At 34.3% G+C, this 24,100-nt stretch overlaps 1 protein-coding gene across 2 annotated transcripts in view; it reads left to right on the top strand.

Annotated features, from left to right (window-relative positions):
• The window catches only part of LOC128553131 (uncharacterized), a 38,313-nt gene extending 18,205 nt beyond the window's left edge, over positions 1 to 20,108 (top strand). The window contains exons 2-7 of one of the 2 annotated variants that reach the window (XM_053534248.1): positions 4,044 to 4,760; positions 5,458 to 5,696; positions 9,638 to 9,745; positions 14,280 to 14,441; positions 14,733 to 14,947; positions 16,565 to 20,108. In XM_053534248.1, the coding sequence (XP_053390223.1) occupies positions 4,044 to 4,760; positions 5,458 to 5,696; positions 9,638 to 9,745; positions 14,280 to 14,441; positions 14,733 to 14,947; positions 16,565 to 16,715 (1,592 nt within the window). In that variant the 3' untranslated portion in view covers positions 16,716 to 20,108. Of the gene's footprint in view, positions 1 to 4,043; positions 4,761 to 5,445; positions 5,697 to 9,637; positions 9,746 to 14,279; positions 14,442 to 14,732; positions 14,948 to 16,564 lie in introns of both variants that reach the window. The other variant, XM_053534247.1, reaches the window with a different exon arrangement.
• The last annotated feature ends 3,992 nt before the right edge of the window (positions 20,109 to 24,100 follow it).

Raw genomic sequence — 24,100 nt, 5'->3', positions numbered from 1 at the left:
TTTCATTATTTAAATCTTTAATAGAGTATGTTCTTGGATTTGTGTTATTAATTTTATAAATTATAAATATTTCCTCTGTCCAGTTTGGTGTATATCCTTTTTCAAAATGTCTTTTAAGTTTGCTTAAGCGGACACGATCACCAATTTTAAATTTTGCTTTACTCTTTGGTACCTTTAAATTACTATATAAGTTAAAGTAAACAGTACCTTTATTTAAGTTTTTACTGGCTTCAGTCGGTGTCATTTTTATACTAGAATGTTTTGTTTTGTTATATTTATCAACCATTTCCTGCAAATTATCTAAATAAGTATAAGTATTATTTGCTGTAAAATATTTCCACATTATTCTTTTTAAACTTCTATTAAATCTTTCGATTACTACAGCCTTGCCTTCATTAAATGTATGGTACATGTTAATTTTATATTTATTCAAAAATGATTCAAACTTTTTATTATAAAATTCTTTTCCTTCATCTACCCATAAATTTTGTGGAATCCTTGCAGTCTTCGGGGACTTTCGTCCCTGAATTCTACCTTTTAAAATTATTTTTTCAAATGCTTCAGTAACAGATTCTCCAGTTTTATTCTTTAATGGAATAACCCAAGCATATTTACTGAATATATCAATAACGGTTAATAAGTACTTTACTCCTTTATTATATTTTGAAAAAGCTTGCATATCAACTAAATCGACAGACCAAGTATCATCAATATCATTGACAATCACTTTTCGTTTCCTAAATTTTCTTTTAATTGGTTTGTGTAATTCTTCTGCTAATTCATCACTCCAGTGGTAGCTTGGTGCATTGATTCCGGGGGTATACTCTACCCCCTTTTCCCGTTTTTTTGACTTTTGTCTGGGTGTTAAGCCTATAGGGAACTGTTGTTCCTGTCCCAGCCAAAGTTTGTATTTCGTTTTAATTATAGGTTTCACAACTAAATGTTTTGCAATCTTTTCCCCAAATTTCCTTTCTTTTACACAATATATTTGTTTTTGATTCATTTATATTATATGTATTTAAAATTATTAAAAAACCCACACTTTTACTAAAAAACAAAAGAAAAAAAAACCTCCTGGTCTTGGAATCGAACCCCTGACCGTGGTGGTAATAAAAACTATTTCGTTCCATCTAACCGATTGAGCTATGAACGCTTGTGTATAAACATGTGTAAATATCGATATTTATTATAATTAAACGGTTTACCTATAGCGAAGCGTTTCAAGTATAATTAATCAAATACTTGGAATATTAAAGATAAATTAATCTTATGAAGTTGTGAAAGTTGTCCGACTGAAGTACGAATCTGTGTGGCTGATAGCTTTGATCATGTTACAAAGAGAGAGTTTATCATGCGGAGTGACAATCGATACTAGCTGTCAATCATTTCTCACTAGAGAGAAATCAATATCATTATTGCCAGCGTGGAACATTTCTCACTAGTGAAATTTTTCGTACTAAAAGAGATATTCCCAGGTATATTTGCTTGCCCAAATTTTTAATGCTTTCAACACATTTGTCTTCAGTTGAAGTAAACTTCAGGTGAACCTTCCGTGCATTTCGAGACTGTGGAAGGTCCGCCAAATGTTCTCAATATAATGATTGTTAGTATATGAATGAAGAATGCGGAAGTAATATGTTTTTCAGTGTGTGAATTTTTCTTCCGAGTTTTTTTACACCCATAGTTTAATTCCACTTATTTCCGTTGTATATCCAACAATACAAGCTTATTTGTTTATTTACGTCCACATTTGTAAAGAATAATCTAGCATATCGATTGTCACTTCGTGCGGTAAACTCTCTCGGATAAATTTGTTCAACGTCACCACAACCTGACCGATATTTACTACGCTTTATGAATGAATAAACGTAGTAAAAATCTAATGCGTTGTGTTTTATCAATAAGGGCACTTCTATTGAAAATTGTTTCTTAGTGTTTTAAATGAAATGGATTTAAACTTGTGGGGGTTTTTAATTGTGTGGCAGATGTTTTTTGAATTGCTTGGTATTGGATTTTTAGAAGATGGTGAGGTCAGATTGGTCCTTCAACCTTACGTCCATCAAAGATAGAAACTGTGTTTCTCTTAAAGGTTTTCAGGGTACAAATACGCCGCGGTAGTATTTTAAGATAGAAACTCTGTTTCTCTTAAAGACTGGCTAGTATAGTAATTGTTTGTGCGAGCGTTATTTAACCCCACTCTGGCTGGTTTTGGATTTTTATCCCCCCGCCAAAGGCGAAGGGGATATTAGAAATGCTCTCCGTCCGTGCGTGCGTGCGTGCGTGCGTGCGTCCGCAACGATTTTTGTCCGGAGCATAACTCTAAAAGTACTGGAGGGATTTTCTTCAAACTTTATACACTGATAGAACACATTGGGAGGAAGTGCAGTGTGCAAGAACAATAACTCTACCTTGCCTATTTTTTGAGTTATTCCCCTTTATCATATTTTCTTTAAAAAATTTCTCCGGAGCATAACTCCAAAAGTACTGGAGGGATTTTCTTCAAACTTCATACACTGATAGAACACATTGGGAGAAAATGCAGTGTGCAAGAACAATAACTCTACCTTGCCTATTTTTTGAGTTATTCCCCTTTATCCTATTTTCTTAAAACATTTTGTCCGGAGCATAACTCCAAAAGTACTGGAGGGATTTTCTTCAAACTTCATACACTTATAGAACACATTGGGAGGAAGTGCAGTGTGCAAGAACAATAACTCTAACTTGCCTATTTTTTTAGTTATTCCCCTTTATCATATTTTCTTAAAACAATTTGTCCGGAGCATATCTTCTTCATGCATGGAGGGATTTTGATATACATGTATCTTGGCACAAATGTTTACCACCACGAGACGGAGTGTCATGCGCAAGAACCAGGTCCCTAGGTCTAAGGTCAAGGTCACACTTAAAGGTCAAAGGATACAAGAATGAAAACCTTGTCCAGAGCATTTCTTCTTCATGCATAGAGGGATTTTGATATAACTTGGCACAAATGTTCACCACCACGAGACGGAGTGTCATGCGCAAGATCCTGGTCACTAGGTCTAAGGTCAAGGACACACTTAGAGGCCAAAGGTCAGATACAAGAATGACTTTGTCCGAAGCATTTCTTCTTCATGCATGGAGGGATTTTGATGTAACTTGGCACAATTAATTATACACCATCATGAGACAAAGTGTCATGCGCAGTTCCCTTCTTTAGAATTACTTCCCTTTGTTGTTACTATAAATAGCTTTTATTGTAACTTTTTCATTACTAGTCGTAGGGAAAAATCGAGACCACTTTTCTGTAGTACAACATGCATGCTATATCCAATTTTGAGGTGTATTTTGACCAATTTCTACCTGATAGAGATTTTTGTGTGGACTTGCATATTTTTTTTTTTTTTTTTTTTTTTTTAAGATTAACTTTAAAACCCCTGATGCGGACCACAACTAAACGGTTCTTCAAAGCTTTCCCCAAATTACTTGCCAGGAACTTTAGCCTTCAATTATAATATGCCCGGCGGGGGGATTAGCCATGTGTAACATGGCTCTTGTTTAAATTTGAATTGGCCGGTGTTGGATTTTTTAAAAGAGGGGCAAGGGGTCAGATGGGGTTAAATAACGCTCGCACAAACAATTACTATACTACTGACACGTCAAGCACAAGATCAATGCCCGTAACTCTAAGTTCCAATGTCAATTAATTTTGATATTACTTGGCACAAATATTTCCAATAACATGTAGACATGTCAAGCGCAAGAACTAGACCTGTAGTTCCAATGTCAAGGTCCAGATTGGGATCAAAAACGCTACATTTTTCATGTCTTGTCAATAACGGATAATATGTTTTAAAATTATAAAACGAAACGATGTGCCACTTAGGCTCGCTGCTACAATATCAAGGCTCTGCTATCCAGAAGTAATTGTTTTCCGTAAGAAATCAAAGAATTGCGCTATTTAGGTCATATGTCATGTGCTATTAGTGTTGGACATTGGACCATTGTAACAATTTTAATACTTACTGAATTTATTAAATCGTGATAATATTTTACCATTTTAGGTGCGTTTGGAGTCCCAAGAGAGATTTGCGCAGAGCAGTATGCAAGGGCAATACTTGAATTCGGCGGCAAAAATAAATCATTACGTGAAATTCACATCGTCGACAATAATCACGAAATGATTGACATTGTCCACAAAACATTTTCCACCATGATCAATGAAAGAAAACCCACACCATTCACACTAAGTGTTTATGTGGAACAGTCAGCGGGACAAGCCACTTTGACAGATGAAGGGAACAAGAATACTGATAATAGAAGAAACTTCAAGTGTACGGGAAGGGACAGACCAAACTCTACCACAGATTTTATTAGGAAAGAATTGTTGTACAAATCTTTTGGGGATAAATTGGTATGTTCATTTGCTTCGTCTTACGAAGTTCAAGTGTATGCTGGAAATATATTGCACCTTGATGGTATCCCTGCTATAGTGTGCAGCGAAACAAGTAAGGGAGATGCCAAAGGAAATATATCAAAATTTTTGTTGGAAAACGGGGGTTCGGAGTATAGACGTAATAAAGAAACGCAATTTGGAAGTCATCGAAACATTGGCGAAGTAATTACCACAAAAGGCGGAAGAAACAAATACAATTGGATAATACATGCGCTTGCCTCCAAAGAAGATCTGAATATACTCGCCTGTTTATACAGACGGGTATTCGAAGAGGCGAAGACAAGAGAACTTCATGCCATTGCTTTACCATTGCTTGGAACTGCAGGTAAAACACGTTTGTTTATATGATTTACCAGGGGGTGTAGCCCTGCTTGTTGGGTTTGTTGTTCAAAAAAGTGTTAAAGCATGCTGGTAATTAGACCGATAATAATCACACCACAACTTATGTAAGGTTATATGTCCCTGAGACCAGACCATATAATAACTCTGTAATTCATCAATAAATTCTATGAAATACAAATGTTTATCCTGGAATACTGATGTGTTCAGTGGTCAATTCTAAAGCCTATCGTTAGCAGTCCTTAGTTCCCTATCAGTTGGGACTAAACATAGTTATACTGTGTCAATCACAGAGTCTGCTTATCTGAAATTCTTATTCGATCACATTCATGGCTCGTTTTTTAAAATGACCAGTGCAAGATGACAATATTGTATATATGTACTCAAGTCTTTGAGAAATGCACAACATACTTCTAGGATTAATTGTTTTGTAGACGACTCATCAATTTCAAACTTTAAACCAAAGATGTTGAAATATCTTTTAATAATGTTCAGCTATGTTGATGGCTCGTCACCTATTTGTAGCGATCAAGAAATTGTGTTATCATAATTGAGCTATTGTTTTACACATACAAAACCTAGTACGACATATAAAAACCGAAATAATACATTGCAAATGGTTAATCTTACATTAGCATCTATACATAACTACGTTGAATGTCGGTCAACAGGTGAAATTATAGGTCCAGTGGGTAGTACACAGACGTTGTTTAATGAATGGATCCAGTTTTGTCAAAAGAACACGAAGTTCGGGCTCACATTACATTTGGTGATAAATGAAGAGGTCATTGCTAATATAGTGAAAGATGTTTTCAAACGATGCATTGATGAAATGAAACAGAAAATCAACGACACCGACAGGGTTCATTTGCCTAAAGAGCAGAGTACAAAGCCAAGCAGTGAAGTTGTAAATGAGAATCTAGTAAGTGCTTTACCGTTTAATTCAGGGTTTACATTTCTAAAAAAGTAATTGTGTATCTTTTTTTCATATGTTTAGCTCGATTATTCGAAGGATAGTACGGCTATTGTACTCACCCTGGCTTCGGCGTCGGTGTTTTGCATTCAAGTACATATGGCTATCATTTAAAGGCATATAACTTAGAAACTTTCTTTTTCTAGGTCAATTACCAGCCTCACTCGGTCAAGTCCCATAACTCTGACATGTTTTTTGAACAAATCCTGATTAAAATTTTACATGCAAGTTACTATGTCCAAAACTAATGCAGATATTGAATTGAAACTTCACATGTGTCTTCGGGGTTATATAACTAGTTGATAGCATCAAGTCCCATGATGTTGGTAACAGAACCTAGACAATTTTAGATAACAATATCACATTTCTTTTGAAATTTTGTTTTAAGTTGCCATGGAAACGATTTTTTGATCAAGTTTTGAAATGTGTGTCTCTTTTGTTGATAAAACCCATGATAAGATCCTCTTGAAGCATAGAATGCAACCAAGCAAAAAATAGCAGTTTTGACTGAGTCAGCTCGCGAGCGGTTAAGAAATGTGTAACACCCGTCACGCCCCCCCCCCCCCCCCCCCACACACATTCAAGCACTGGCTTGTGTGGAATTCAGTTACAGTGACATTCAATGTACTGAATGATCCCAGAAGGAAGAAGAGACTCGGCACATAAAGATAGCTATTGTGATGCAAAGAATGAAACTAAGAAAAATACTAGTGGACGCGGTTTGATCGAGTCCGAATGTCGCTGATTTCGAATCACTTCCCCTCACCTAAGTTTCTTCGAGGTAAGGATATTTTCATGTAATTAAGCCATCTAGGTGGCTTACGGAAAATACGCGGTTTTAACCGGGTGCCTTCCCATGTCTGACACAATGCAAGGAGGAGCATCTGGGATCTTCCTCCACCATCAAAAGATGCAAAAGTCGCCATATGATCGTGCCGGTGTGACTCTCAACCTAACAAACACACAGTGATCAAGACAGTCATCGTAACAAGCACACATATAAGACTCAGACCCTTAACTCGTAATCGAGATTACAATTCCTAGGTTAAATATTTTATTTCGGTCTCGCACTGCTAAGTAAAATAGAAAAAAAAGAAAACTCAACTGGTGGCTCAACACGACAAAAACGAAAATGTTGCAGGCTCGGTTTGATTGAGCCTGTTCGTGGACGGTACAGGAAATGGATGCTACCGTCCACACCCTCTAGCCCTGGGTTGAGCAGAACTCAACATTTACACATGCGCTACAAGTACAAATAATAATTAGAGACATCCGCCAGTTGAAATAATGGGTTTGTCATAAACGAGAAAACAATGGGCAGAACTAAACAAACTGGAATTTAGAAAGAGGATATCAAAGAAACTGCCAAAAGACAAAACTAAAATGCAGGCACCATATTCTAGGGATGATTATACAATACCCAAAGCTATGAAAGCGGGAATATTGGAACCACCCAGGCCGAAATGTTCAAGCTTAGAAACTAAACGACATAAAAGTCGTGCTGAATGATCTTAAAAAACCGAAATATATCAGCACTGATTGAATGTACGGGTAGATATTCATATAACTTAGTATTATCTTTCTCTAGTACAAGTCATCATGTCAAGATTTTACGTCTTTTTCAGGTGTATATTTGTTTATATATGAGTGGATATTAAAATTTAATGAACCTGGTACAACGATACACTATTTGTTATTTTTAGAAGACGATGAAACATTTGTGACAAGTAACAATAAACTTTTTATAGATTATATATCTCATTAAAGAGTGGAATTTGGAATTTCTTTTCTCCATCTTTAAACCAGCAAGAACTTGGTATGGTCAGGTAGTAATTCCTTCATTGTAACTCGGGGAAAAATACTAACATGTAAGGTCTGTAGTTGATATTGCAGTGTCTTGGTGCGCTCGGCAAAATAACCATGTTTTAATGTAAAGATTTACAACGGGAACAAATACACTCGCAGTATCTAACATCAAGTTTGAATCTGATATTTCGAAGAACCTGACTGAATCCAATTTTGTATAAAAAAATATTATTTTATAAAATCCCATATTAAAAGGAACTTTGAGGATAACGATGATTGTAAAATATCAATAATTTAATTGTAAAAATAAATGACTTACAGATTTAAATCTTTCAATGCTTGTCAGTACAAAAATAAACAAAGGTCCTCATACAATCATTTAATTCCGATACAGCAAAACTTCACTTTCAAAAAATCTCAGAAGGTACTTAAAGTGTCAAATAGGTTTTAAGTAGAAAGTATTTCTGAAAAAGAAGAAAACGTTACATTTACCCAAAAAGCAAAGAAAAGTTAGTCTCATTTTCTTATAGACAACAATCCTTTAGTCCCGCAAGACACTGTCAGAGAAAAACCGTTGCTGCGAAAAAAATCACAAAATTAGATTGTGTAACAGACATAGAAATCTGCTGGACATATACAGTGCTTCTTTTAAACGACATTTGTACGAAGTTGAATTAGACATGCATCGAAAGATTAAATATTGTATTTCATGACTTTACCGTTGTCTTCTGTGATTATTATTCAATAAAGAAAGATGTTGGCAATAAACAGTAAGTTATAGATAAAACACAAATGTCATTACTCATAATTCACAGCGAATACACATATACAAAATGATAACGGTTATTTCCAGGCATGTGCATAATTAAATGCAAAAATTAATTGACACTGATACTCATTATTTACAGGGTGTTGCAAAGGTTCGTTCTCTTGACATTTATAGCAATATCTTGAAAAGTTATACCACTTCAGTTTTGATAATTGGCCCTCACAGGCTTCATAAGTTGTTCCATTCACTTCGATTTTGTAACTGTTCAAAAACAGTAAAGACTAAATTAATTATTTTAAGCATATCTGATAATACATAAAGATGCCAATGCTTCTGCTTTTGCCAATAAAGAATATTACGTTAAATGCAATTTTATACTTTTAGCAAGCATTATAAACAATATTCCTAAACTGTATCTACATTAAAGTGAAATGTCAACTAAAGATGTTCTTAAATATGTTACATAAGCTATAAGCCAATATTCGAATTTTTTGTCATATTACGGTTGGATTATTTAGATATTGGTTTTAAAACTTCAAATGTCTTTCAGGCTTTAAGGTCGTCAGAAAATGTGATAAGCAACTTGTTTTTTAATCAAAATAACTAGTTTCTAGTATTTGATTATACTCAACGACAAACATTGCCTCTAGGGACAGACATGTATTTTACCTAAATTGGAAGAAAATGTAATTCTAAATACAATCGACGTGGTGTATATTTCTTGGTGTACCATAAGCAATCAAATTAAAAGCACGAAACTGTGCTATTTTTGTACTTAAAATAGTATATTTATGATAATTGAAAATTGAAACACTATCAATACTATAAGTTATATGGAGTTATTTTTCATAAATTCTACCCTAAACCATTCAGATATGCTTGTTTTAAAACAACGGAGTGGCCGTAAAAATAACTTTAAAAAGTCTGCCGCATGAATTCTTTATGTAAGCATTAATTCAGTGTAAAAACTACATTTTGTACAATTAACGACACAATTTGAAATGAGCTCATTATATTAAACATATTAAGAAAATGTGCTTAATACTGTTAACTAGAATCTGTGTTTCATTTAATATGCATTTCTGATTGTCATAAATTTATACATGTATTCTCAATAATGCACACATTAATAGCACTTTAATTGACCAAAATATTAAGTTTGTTGTTTTCTATTAATATGATATTCATATACTCACGTGATGTTATGAGATGAAGATTAATCCAGCTACAATTTAACTGGTTGTTTATGTTGCAATTTTCTGCACGGGCTTTGGTAACACTCTGTACATAGCAACTTCTTTGTTTGGTTTTGCAGGCAGCTGCAGACGAAAACTGTGTCATCTGTATGGACAAAGTCACCGATGCAAAGAAACTGAAATGTGGACATACATTTTGCACAGAATGTATAGAAGGCTATTTTCGTGTGAGTTCTGATTCTTTTTTGTCAGAGAAAAACATGCCCAGTTCAGAATCTTACTTTTTATACAATAGCCAGTAAAAGGAAAGTGCTCAAGGTGAGCTTTTGTGATCGCCCTGTGTCCGTCGTCCGTTCGTCCGGAACTTAAGTGCAGATTTATAAGCTTATAAAAGATATGTTTGTACACACATTCTATTGAATATAAACACAATTTATACCAGTCTATACACTATAGCTTATTTTTTAAAGGTAATATTTGGTGAAGTACGCAAGTTTTATAACGTTTTAAAATCTTCAACAGGGACTCATTAAAAATAAGAAAAATGCAATAATAGCAGAGCTACCGGCGCCGCGAAGCGGTGCCGACAGCGTCGCATTACGGTTAAACGTATGAAAAATGAAATGAATAGAGAGATCTAACTGTGTATACTATCGAGTTGAAAATTCGTGGTACTTTTTGGAATCGGTGTTGTTCGGATTTTTTCAAGTACACTATACACATAGTAATTAATCAGTAAAGACGTCAGTAGACGCTTACTGTTTACGGTTGACAAAAGCGTCTCGCTTACTGCTTTGAATATTGAATAAAAATGCAAATGAGCGTTTGATAATAAGAAATTAATGCTAAATACATTTTCTACGAAGAAAAAAAGAAATAAAACACAATATTTTCAGTTTGAAACGACTTTTGTCACGCTGCCATTACTGAACTTTATTATTTATACTTATGTTTGTCTCATGACGTCATAACTCCACAATGGTGTAGTGGTTAGCGAGTTCGCGTTGTTATCCAGAGGTCGTGAGTTCGAACCTCACCTGGACCAGATTTTTTTTTTTAATTTTTATTTTTATTTCATTTTTTTTTTTGTATTATTATGAGTTTTGAAAATATTGTATAACTAAAGTCTATTGTAATTAAATTTGGAATTGGAACATTAACTTTTTACATTAAGTCCTCATTGCCCAACATTCACACGCAAAGACACAGAATTCCTTTGGCTATTGGCCTAATGAGATTCTGTTAGGTTTGAAATTTTCAAAGTTCAAGCTTTTCAATTTGAAGCAGTTATCATTTTGTGACTGGTTTCCAGTATGATAATAAGTTATGTAAAATTGTTGATGCAGTGCGTTTTAATAAGAATAACAGAAATTATTCAAATACGTTTTTTTCTTTCTTTATCTTGGTGCAGATGTTAATTTATACCAAACTTTCTTTTGATTATATACAGAATATTTGTAGAGTTTTCACATGTCGAGAATTAATCTTGATGCAGTCTAAAACATGCATTCAGAAATCATGAATTATCATTAATAATTTTAATAGATCTAAAGAACATAAACTTCCTAAACGAATCCATAATTCCAGATAATTCCAGCACCACTCCTTTAATTTTTAACGGGCACTGGTGATTTTTCATGGGAGCTCTGCCTTTTAGGTAGCACCTACTTTCATATTACGCATGTATACAAAGTTTAACAAACTGGAAAAGGTATTGCTACTAGATTTAGAGCTTATTTAAGACTGATAACATATTTTACTACAATTTTACATGCATCTTTAAAGTATACATATTTAGGCTAAGTATTGAAAACTGTAATGCATTTACTTAGATTTTGCTTAATATTCAAGAACTTCAAAATAATATCCAAAACACATACTGCTAGAGCATAAAGCTAGAAAGTTGGACGTTCATGTATATCACATTTACCAAATGCTGCACACCTTAAACATGCTCTGTGTACTATAATTCAATGCTTACTCGCGAATATAAGATATTCTGCAGTTTACAACATTCGTTTGTTTAGCATATGTTGCCGGCTAAATACGTATTGTAAATTGTTATTCTAACACGACCAGTAAATAACCTATAGAGCAAAGGACCCATATTTCGACAGGTTAAGATAAAATATTGGTAATAATTATTACAATCTCTATGTGTCCTAACTTCGACATGGCATTAGAGAAAATAATTATTTCCCGCGCAATTCATCTAGTGTAGCTGTTATACAAGTTCAATTTCATAATGCAATACATGACTGACTTACGTCCACGTTGGGTTCACTATTTCGACAGGGGGGCCGTAAATTCGACATCCTAAGGGAGTTTTAAAAACATAAAAGAACACAAGGAATTTTAACACTTTTAACAACATTTTGTTTGTTTAAGCATAGAAATGAACAATAAGTGTATGCCGAAAAAGATACCTGTTAAATATATTTCACAACGCGTTTCGTAGTTATTTAGACAAAGTCAACAGTCCTTGGATTTCTGATTCCGCCTTGCATAATTTACATAAGATGTATATCATTTTGTGTTTAATTTAAAACACACACATGACTCTTGCATAAACCAAAGAGCTATAAAAATAAATAGATCGGCAACTTGAATGGCATATAGAGCAAATCTCGCCAACATCCCGTGATAACGGAATGAGATCTCGTTTACCGGAAGTGGCGCTTTCTCCACGCGCCATTTTGTATGCGAAAGCAATTATTCATCGGTAAAATAATTATCACCGTATGACCACGCTTCTTTTGATGGCAAGAAACGTGTACTTTGTTGTCTGAAGACTATTTCACATTAAACTAATGTTGTTTTAGAAGCTATCATGTATTTTAAATGTAGTTTTAAAGGTACAAATTGTAACTCCATGCTCACCGATGTTTGTTTTTACTAGGATAACGCCGATTCACGCTCTGACACGAGATCACACAAGATTACAGCCAGTTGCCATTCTGTGTATTTTATACTTCTTTGTACTTCTTTGCATAAACCTCTCCATATGCAAAATATAGATGTAATAGGGTTATTTAATAACAGTACCTCGATCTGTGATGCTGTACTCGGCTCGAGTGGAATTTTGCTAGATTGAATCTCAAGAGCGCGCAAGTGCCGAGTGTGATCCGACCTTGCAAAATCCATGACACGAGAACCGTATACAAAATCCCAAATCTAGCTACTGTTATAATGATACCTTTACCTTTTTGTTTTGTTCTGTTATTGAACGAAAGTTTCAATATTTATCGATATTAAAATGGAACTAAACGAAGTTTTTTATGTGCGTTATTTATAGAATTGCGTTAGGTCATGCATATTAATGAAAGTAGTCCGGGTACAATACGAAATTTAAAGACATACGGATTTTTTCAGCCTGTTCATATTTAATTGTGAAATACAAGACAGTTTTTTACAGAATTTATAGGTATATAATAAAATATATGAATATCTGCCATTATTTGCTCATATAACTCGTGATTAGTTGCGTCAAGATATTTAACGCAGCATAGTACTAGTCACGAAAAATTTACCGCATAAGTTTTACTTTTAATGACGTGCCGAAACTAGTTCAATAGTCAGCAAATAACATAAGTCTAGACTCTATATGTATTGATAAAATATAGATCTCTTGTTTAGTTCCAGAAAATAAATACACATGTATATATAAAAATATCGCAAACAGTAGGATTTCAACCAACCAATGGATTACCAGAAACAATATATACTTTAATGAACCAATAAAAAGTATTGTGAACAGTGGGGTTCGAACCAATGACCTCCGCGTCAAAAGACAAAACGGAAAATAAATATATAGCGGTGCTCTAGACCACTCGCCCAATGGGACTACATGTAATCCAGAAATTTTTGGGGTCAACATAAATCGTACCAAAACATGTCGAAGTTACGAGCTTGACGATATTTAGATTCCTAATTTCGACATCCCCGGCATCAAGGTCAAATCAGACTAGAGGCATGCCCCGGATTTTCAATTACCAGAAACAACATAGGATAAGGTGTTTAAAATATATACAATACAAAATTTAGTAAAACTAAAACCGCCCTTTTACCAATTTGTATGTATGCTTCTTATCGGCTTCCGTAAAAAGGGATTTTTGCGTTTTTTGGAACTTTCTGTAAAACTTTTGAACAGTAAAGTTTCAACAAGAAATGCGTTTTTTGGACAAAGATTTCCTCATGGCGTCAATGCATTATTGACATCATCTGGTTGTCAGTCAAAGTGTTAAATGAAACAAAGCAATTAGCTAGATTTGTTAATACTTGTAAGTATATCGGAGTTACGCACATGTCGAAATAAGGTGCCATTGCGCGCTATTCACATAGAAGAAAATCAATCAACTGTTTTGCGATAACCCATGCGCGTGCAAAGTAGTGACGTCATGTCGTAAAACGTAGTTACCATTTTTTTCTGACACTGTTGATACTAGTATCTCGTGTTAGAATCGAAATAACAAGTTCCCAAGTGTGATTTATAGTAGAATACGGCCTTCGTGATATATTATTACGCATAAGAACTCAAAACACGGGTTATTCTACGATAAGTCACACTTGGGAACTTGTTATTTCGATTCTAACACGACATCTGTTCCACAGCTTGTTAATAACTCCAAAATAAAGCACATATTATTCTTTTTTTCCATTACGGATTCGGTATTTCAACAAGTTTAGATGGGACATTTGATTTAATACCTCGGTAATAATTTTAAACATTCGTAATAAAACACAATTTGACTTTAATTTTAGGTAAAGAATGTATGCCTGACATGTGGGAAAGTTTGCGGCACAATTACAGGGGACCAGCCAGACGGAATAATGATAATTGGTAAACAGCTATCGAGTGTTGCAGGATTCGAAAAATACAAAAGCATCGCCATCACTTACTGCTTCAGTGACGGAAAACAATGGGTAACTACGATAATAAGTTGCATGATTACTATACAGTTTTGATATTATATAAGGTAGTTACTAATTAATCTTGGCTTTTACATTCTTTTATCAAACTGTAGAGAAACTAGGAATTTGGAGCATTTCTACTGCAGGGGGTGAGCTTTTCAGATTTTCATCGAAGTATATCATATCTTTTTGTCATTTCATTGCAAATTTGGAATATAGAACTATTTTTGAAAGGAGGCTATTAAAATTTGCGGTTAAAGATGGGTAAGCACACGTTTTGAAATTGACAAATGTTCTTTCCAGAGTGTCCACCCTCGGCCAGGAGAGCCTTACAAAGGTATAAGACGTAGTGCATATTTACCTGATAACAAAGAAGGCAGGAGGATATGTGCAATGTTGAAGATAGCTTTTACGCGGCGATTGGTCTTCACGATTGGAACTTCAAGGACCACCGGCAAGGAATGTGTGATAACTTGGAATGATATACACCACAAAACAGACATGAGACCAAATACACAGTAATGTTTTTATTTAAACACGTGGTTATTCATAAAAAAACGTTAGCTCAAAGTATTTAACGGAATTCTTAGATTTTATTTTTGTAATTTGTGCAGCCTGTAAATCTTTATTTCATAACTTGGCGCAGATTTGGTGGTTGGGAGAGATGGAAGAGGTCAACGTAATAACGGGGTGGCAGTCAGGGGGTATGATTCCTCTGAAAATGTTTGGCAAAGGTTTGCTTTTTTTAAAAAACGCAGTTCAACCCAAAGATAGCGAGTCGACATGTTGACAAAATTGACTGGTGTCACAATTTTAGGCTATCGAAACTGTATACCTATGCTTGCCGGATTTAGGAATCCGCCCTTGTAAACAGCTTTTTTGTCGTGGCGAAGACATAGTCGTCCAAATGGCTGTTCGGTTTATGTGCGTTAGTGCGTATGTCCGTCCGCATTTTTTTGTCCGGACAATAACTTTGACATGTATAAAGGAATCTTGTTTATATTTGGAATGAATGTTTACCTCCATGAGACGGAGTGCTGAACGCAAATCCCAGGTTCCTGTCTTAAAAGTCAAGGTCACAATTAGTTGTCAAAGGGCATTTTAGAGCTTGTCCGTGCCTTTGATTTGATAAATTTGAAGAAATCTTTTTTATTTGGCATAAATGTTCACCTCCATGAGACGGAGTGTCGCGCGCAAACCCCAAGTCCCTATCTCGAAAGTCAAGCTAGGTCAAACTTAGGGGTCATATGTCATTTAGAGCTTGTCCGGGCTGTAACTTTGCCATGCATTGAACAATCTTACTTAATTTGGCATGAATATTTGCCTCAATGAGACGGAGTGTCACGCGCAAAACCCCAGGCTCCTATCTCAAAGGTCAATGTCACACTAATGGGTCAAGTGTCATATAAAATCTGAGGCCATAGCTTTGACATGCATTACAAGATACAAGATACAAGTTTTATTTAAAGTCAGTGTTAACATTACCATTTATCAATCGTTTTTTTTTTTTATTTTGCAGATTCCTTTTTTGTAGTTTTACAAATTTTTTATAGAATTACTTCCATTTGTCATAACTATAAATAGCTTATTTGGTAACATTTCTATTACTGGGTGTATGGAAAAACCGACACCAGTTTCTGTGGTAAAACATTGATGGTACCTCAATTTTAGGTGTATTTTGACATATCTGTGCATGGTAAGGATTTTTTGTGGACTGAGAAAAAAAAATTGTGGACTTACATTTTTTAGAGTTATTTCCCTCTTTTATTGTTGTTCTTGTAAATAGCTTGTAACTTTTTATTATTGGCCATACGGAAAAACCAACACCAATTTTCTGTGGTACAACAAGGATGATACATCAATTATTAGGTGTATTTTGACCTATCTCTACCTGGTAAAGATTTAGATTTTTGTGGACTTAGAATCATTTTTGTGTGGATGATCGTTTCTGTTAAATAACTTTAGTTAGGGACAAGATATTGAAATGAAACTTGTTTTAATTGGCTGAAATGTTTGAGACATTCAGGCGATGAGTCAGCAAATAATAGGCTAGACATTGTTGCCCTTTGGGTTTCAACATAGTTTATTTTACTTGTCAAAATGAGTCCCGAGTACCTTTTAAAATTAATTTTCAGGTTCGGTTATCCTGACGAGACATACCTACAGAGAGTACGTGAGGAACTAGAAGCCAAAGGTGTTACTCGGCAAGATGTCGAGACGGAATTAATCGAAGAATTAAAAGATGATTATTTCAAGAAAACCTTTACGACAAACACGAAATTATAACTGTTTATGAATATTCAACTGGAAATATGTTTTAGGGGTATATGTAAAATACAGAAGCGAGGCCAAGTTCTGTTTTATCTTCAAGGGTATTTCCCTGCATTTCCCTGCATTACCTGGGACCCGTTTCATGAAGCTTACTTAGGACAAAGTAAAACTTAGGACTTACGAACATCATATAAAGAAGTTAAATGTTAACTACATTGCATTTGGCTTTTGTTAATATATCAGCCAAAGAAAATTAAGATAAATCTGTCTTAAAGTTGATTTTATGACACCTTTTTATAAAGATACAAGTCATAATCTATAAAAATTACGTGTGTTAAAATTCCTTACTTCGGAGAGAAAACAGAAGAGAGTGAAACTCATGCACTTTTATGAAACGATCTTATGTCAATATCCTTATGCGGTATACAAAAGCATAGTTCTACTCCAATGTTTGAGCGAAATGTCAAAAAAAAAAAGAATATGTGCCGTATGTCTTTAATACTATGCAATAGTAATATGATGTGCTAGCCTCTGTTTCAAGTCCTCGACTTGACAGGTTATGAAAGTTATACATAAGGTAGACTTAGACTCATTGTTATTTTTATATGAAATAGAGTATAGAGATAACGCATGTTTTTTTCCTGTTTTAACATCCTCAGAATCCCGAAGGATTGGTTGGTGCCCGAGCGGGGTAGAGCGAGTGTTCCAACGATTCCCTATGAATTCTGAAGATATTTTAACATGAAATGAACATGCGCAAACGCTATTCTAGCATAAAACGCGTAATGACTAATAAATGAACATATTGTCCCTCAGTGTCATTAAATTTCCACGACACGGGAATGTCTGCGTTTTTTTCCAATGACGTTATTTCCTATCGAATTATACGTTTTGGGGCCGTAATACGTTTTTGCTTTGCCACGGAATGTGCATATATAAAAAGGTGTTTTAACAGAATGTGAGCGCGGGAATCTGTCTGTCAAAACTCGTTAAACACCCCTGAAAAGCGATAAGAACAGCAATTTCATGCTAGAATTCCACACAATCTATGAGGGACGTTACGCGTTTCATCATTTCTTATAAACCTATGCTTTCAAAAGATCTTTGTGTAGGGTTCTCGTCAGGCTATTATCGCATCTTTACACCCAAATTGCAGTTTATCTTCTAATTTGGCATAAACAGTTGCTGTGACAAGGCTACGTGTCTGTTGCAGAATTAAGACTCGTAGCTCAAAATTAGGTTTGACAGATTTTACGTTTATCTTTTTTATTTTTTATTTATATATATATATATTTTTTTTTTTTTTGGAAAATCGTGTTCGGCAAATTACATCAGCTTTGTACTTAAGAAAAGGTATTACGGCTTAATTAAAATCATTACATCAAAGAGTTTCAGTTTTTCATTATTTTCATTTGTCTTGACAGCTAACGGTGAATAAAATTAAATCTACGTTGAGATGAAATTTGACAAAGGTAAGGTTCATGTAAAGTGTTTTGAAACTGTCCCTCGTGTGATTTTTCGTTTCATGTTTTTACACCACATAAGCAACATCTAGTTCAAATATTTTAGATAAACAACGCTCAAATTCCGTTTCATCCCTTTACTGTTTTTGCCATATTGGCTTTATATTTTGAAGGCATTCTAATATCAGAATTCTTATGTTTTTGACTAGCTAAAATGCGGCTTTCATTTGTTCTTTGTTTGAGATGAAAGACAGAAATAGATAAGATTAAGACAATAAAAGATTTATTTTTACTAATTGTCACCGTCTCGTAATGCTAATTATAACAAAGTTTGTTGAAACGCGCGTGTAGACTTACTTTTAAATGGATTTTTATTCCCTATTTTAGCATTAATTACATTTCTGATTATTTTTCTTTCTTTTAGAATTATTATTTCTGTTTCATATTCTCTTCATTATATTTTCTATGAAGTTGTTGTGTTGTAAATTAGCAGCGACATACATAATGCAATCATTTGTAAATAATATATATTAGTATTTTTGTCTAAGGCATATCTTTTAGTAACCATAGTAAAATGTGTCACAACTGAAGAATATAAAATAAGTAAAATATATAGGAAAATGTTTTGTATAAATCGGTAAAATACGCCGCAATTACAGTTCGAACCTATATAAGCTTGTTGTAGACTAAAGTATGGGATAACCTCCCTCCCAACTGCGCAAATGGTCTGATCACAGTCAATTTATTTCAGTATCAAACTTTATATAATATACACGTAACATCACTTCGGTGGAACTGTTGGTTGTATAGTGTATCCGACAGGTAGTTAAGTGGCCATTCATCTTTGGGCAATCGACGTACTTTGTTAGTATAATATTAAAGTCAAATGGCAGCTTTAAGTATTTATGATACATTGTTTCAAATAATTCCAATTTTTGAAGGAACTGACCTCCAGATCGTACGACGACAACAAAAAAAAAGAGAATCTATTGATATCAGGAAATTATTACCATATTTTATAAGACTTTGAAATTTAGTGACTGGCATTTTATATGTTATGGAAACAAAGGAATTAGTTGTTTCACAAAGTTTTCTATTCAAAATTATAAAGTCTTTGTTACGGGGTTCAGGAGGTAAACTGCCTTAATTTATATAAATCTTTATATTTAATGACCGGCAAGTACGTATAAAATTTGGTGTGCTGGAAAGTTTTTTATTGCCGCCGCGGACCCCGTTCGATTTCCGACACTCGGGCGTGTATTTTGGCCTGATTTGGCATTTTAAGATAGTTTAGAAACAAAATATCACGTTCTTATGTTTAAAATATGAACAAACTTATAAAGAAAGATCACTTTAGCCAAAATCTGGAGGTCAATGCCTTTAAACGTTTTATTTAATGTGACGAACTGTAGGTTTGATTTTCTATCAAGCATTTGCGCTAATCTTGATGCATTTAATCATTATGGTATTGAATACATAATGTATAAAGTTTGTACGACGGGTATGTTATTTGTATTGATGGTGGGTTTTGTGGTGTATGGTTAATGTACATGACTCTATCCACACAGATCACAGAGTGCTTGTTACTAAATAATAAAAGTATTATACACCGATTTGGTCTTCTCTGTATCTTAAGTATACAGTGTGAGTTGAGATCAACCGATCATTTCATGTTATAAAGCAGCTGATACCGAGATGATATTCGACAGATAGTGTTAATGAAATGAATGGGTTTATATGGTTCAGTGTTTAGAATAATTTTTGTTGGTGGTTTTTTGTTGTTGTTGTTTTATTAAAGTTAAAATAGACATAATGGTTTAAGTAAGGAATGTCTCGTGCATTAGTATTCACTAATCTATTGTTAATCGTGCGTGGCATGTATATTAAGGAATGTTTTTGTTCATAGAACATAATTGTCAATAAATTAATTGTTTTTCTCCTCAAAGCATTTGTTGTTTTTGACTTGTCAAATTGCTAGGAAAATTACTAGTCTATGTTGTACTAGTGGGCTGTATGCTTCTTGACTGAGAAAAATTCAAGTTCACAGGTCCCAAATCCCAGCGATACAAGTATGATCATAGCATACTCCATATTGTGTCATACCCAAACATAGAAGTATTGATTTCAAATAATATATTTGTTACATTTGAAACATTATACAGTCCAGAATCTTAATTTAGGTTGATATATACATGCACTTTCATCCATCTTTATGAACACAAAAAGAATCATTCCTGAGTAAAGGTGTAGATGTGACTGTCGAATGTACTCAATGAGTTTTGTTGTATAGTGCATATATCCTGGTACACTATTGATTGCAACAGGAGCCTCTTCGGACTAATTCAGATATAGGTTTACTTGCCAACTGCTAACTGCACAGAAAGCTAGATAAAAAAACTCCATGGTATTTGAAAGCTTCAGTGTTATTCATTGTTTTCAAGCAAACAGCCTAGCTTACTACTAACCCGTCGAGACGGGTCGGATTAAATATTGATTGCTTATAGTCGCACGAAGACACGTATAATGTTGGATGTCCAGGCGTCGAAAGTCAGGAGTCCTCGGGCCTGCAAACGACTGGAGACCACTTGTTATTGAATAGCGAAATTGAACTGGTTGAAAAATGTGTAGAGTAACCCGTGCGATTTAATGAGACATTAGTTACAATCATGAAAGTGTGTCAAAGCTAAGCAATACAATCCTATTTGCTTCAGTGAATGCATGATTTTAAATTGTCGCTTTAGAATAATAAGAATTTGTGGGCATATGCTCTCTAAAAAGCATTTAGAGTTGGTAGGTATGTTGTAAGAAAATTTGTAAATGATTGGTTTTGTTATGTCTGTTAATGTCTAAAAGGCTATTTAAGTGAAAAATTACACCGTATTGGTCAACAAATGTTTTGAATAATAGTTAGGGAGTCGTTTCGTACATTGTATCTCATTACGAAATCAATAGCAGGGTCTTGATAATGAGGTAATTTTTAAACGTGTTCTTATTACATGAGAGGTATTGAATAACACTTTAGTAGTAAACAAAATGAAAACAACGCTAAGACCATGACATAATACCCCTACCCCCTTACAGTGACATACACACCTTCCAATAACACGCACAATAGTTTGCCATCAGGATATCGTCCTTTGAAGCATCACATAATAACAGCAAACTTAACATGAATAAAAATGGTCATCTGCTGTTCATCCAGCGAAGTTTAGCGCCGCTGTAAGAAAACTGACAGTGCACTGCTGGGCCATTTGTAAGTGCAGTTTTACCTTTAAGAATCAGCGGTGAATCAACGGAAAACTGTGCCACTATTTAGTTACGATTGAGGCTTCGAATGTGTCCCATTGATACTGATGTATCTGCCCACATCTTGTTTTGTCAGAATTTGCCAATCTTTCAAGAAAAAGCACTGGGGCGCTATTTTATTAGGAGTACCATAAGGGCCATGCTATATCTCTTGTCTTGCCAATTGAAAAATACTAGTAGCAGCAAAATACGTGCATTGCAACAAGAAACAGGTAGGATACATTGAGGGCACAAGACTTAATACAACATAATATACAAAATGATCTTTACGAAAAATTTAAGTTTTTTAACTAGTTAACCAAGAGATGAATCTGACTCTGTAAACACTAATATGTTCTTACAAAAGTAAGATACATGTAGCATAACAAATAAGTTTACTGATGACATTGATACCCAGTTATGTTGTAACGATATTTGAAGGATGACTAGCAAGGTAGTTAGGTAAAAGAAAAAGTGTTAAACTTGTGAAAAAAGACATTTTCGACAGATACTATTTATCACTGAAACAATTAAAATGTCAAAGCAAGAAAACCTTGGTCTTGTTAGGAAAATGCAGGTGGGTGCGCACCTCATTAGCTCCCGCGGAAAAAATACTGTGTGCAGTTTTGATGTATTATTTATTTTATTTTATTTTAGTCTCTTCAAAGGTACTCGGCGCGAAAAATATTAACTCTTCTACATTTCGCCGGTGAACGGTTAATGAACAGTCACATGTAGACGTCATCTAAATATCTTAAAACAATTTTGGAATATTTTACGTATGAGAAAGAAAATGTCAAAAAGTTATGGCTATGTTGTTATCTGATAATTGGATGAAATACTTTTCTGGAACTTAACATATTGTGCTACTGAGACCTTGATGATATTTAAAGAAGATCATTTCATTGTTTTGACTTTACTGTAAAATATATACAAGCAAACACATTATTGTTCCTTCTGTTGAGAAGGGACACTTAGATTCGGTAAGTCACACTTGACTGATCTCGAAAGCTGTTGTCATTACAAGCTGGCCAATCAAACTCCGTGACCGTAGCAATAACCTCTGACATTAGAATTATTCTTCCCTAACTGAGGCGACTCTCTGGTTGAACACGCTCTGCGGATTACACATTACTAAACCCGAGGATAGAAAAGTGGTGTTGTTGAAACAGGTAAACATCTCATTTGTCACAAAGGTTAAAATATGTCGTTACCTTCGAATGCATGTTTAATATGTGATAATAAACCCCATTGCGACCCTCTCATTATAAGAAATGTTTCTTTTCAAATATCACACAATTTTCATTTCTATTTTCAAGAAAGATGTAATACCAAACATATTGCCAAGTTTCATTGTGAAATTTCGAGTTTTTACAGAAATATAGACATTTAATAGAAGCCACCCCTACCAATTTACTGGGCTAAATTTTGGCCCTATGGCCCTTTTATTGTATATTTTGGTAAAAGTTTCACTCGTTTGCATTATTTTTCTCTTGGATTCTGAAATATCATTCATTCCGTCATGAATAAGACCCAAAAGGATGCATTTTGTGCATTTTCTGACATTCTGGAGACAAAATATTGGCTTTTTAATCCCAGAAATCGCTGCTGAATAGGCGCATCTACTCAAAATATGGTCAAAATTCAAAATTTTTCAAATTTCACTATTATTTTGCATTGAAAACACCCTTTTATATCATAAACAACCGATCTATGACTATAAACACTAATTGCGATGTGTTTCGAGAAAGTCTTATTTAAGCTCTTATAAGAAATGTTTCTTTTCAAATATCACACAATTTTCATTTCTATTTTCAAGAAAGATGTAATACCAAACATATTGCCAAGTTTCATTGTGAAATTTCGAGTTTTTACAGAAATATAGACATTTAATAGAAGCCACCCCTACCAATTTACTGGGCTAAATTTTGGCCCTATGACCCTTTTATTGTATATTTTGGTAAAAGTTTCACTCGTTTGCATTATTTTTCACTTGGATTCTGAAATATCATTCATTCCGTCATGAATAAGACCCAAAAGGATGCATTTTGTGCATTTTCTGACATTCTGGAGACAAAATATTGGCTTTTTAATCCCAGAAATCGCTGCTGAATAGGCGCATCTACTCAAAATATGGTCAAAATTCAAAATTTTTCAAATTTCACTATTATTTTGCATTGAAAACACCCTTTTATATCATAAACAACCGATCTATGACTATAAACACTAATTGCGATGTGTTTCGAGAAAGTCTTATTTAAGCTCTTATAGGTTAAAGGTCAGTAATTCAAATCCTTCTTTGTTTCATATAAATAACGACAACTTCAGGTCGTCTTTACTTATCTTTAGAGAACATCACTTTTTCCTACACCTATTTTTCATGAAAGTTCTATCACAAATTAACGAAAAAATGAAAAGAAAATAGGGGGTTATGTAGTTCCTAGTGAAATGCCAGTCAGTTGTGGTCTGCTACCCTAAAAATGGCGCATATTTACTCTCGTCCGCGCAATAAACACCTGCTTCCGGTTTCGATCTACAAAACTTGCCATGTGGGGTGTATGAACATGAAAACCGTCTCATTTCATGTAGAATGTCTTCTAGTAGTGAAAAACGGTGATTAAAGCACTCGTTCTACACGAATTTGCGCAAAAA

The sequence above is a fragment of the Mercenaria mercenaria genome, unplaced genomic scaffold (genome assembly GCF_021730395.1).
Source record: "Mercenaria mercenaria strain notata unplaced genomic scaffold, MADL_Memer_1 contig_3517, whole genome shotgun sequence".
Lineage (NCBI taxonomy): Eukaryota > Metazoa > Mollusca > Bivalvia > Venerida > Veneridae > Mercenaria > Mercenaria mercenaria.
Note: the sequence above shows the minus strand (reverse complement) of the source record. Positions and strands in the feature narration are given on the sequence as shown.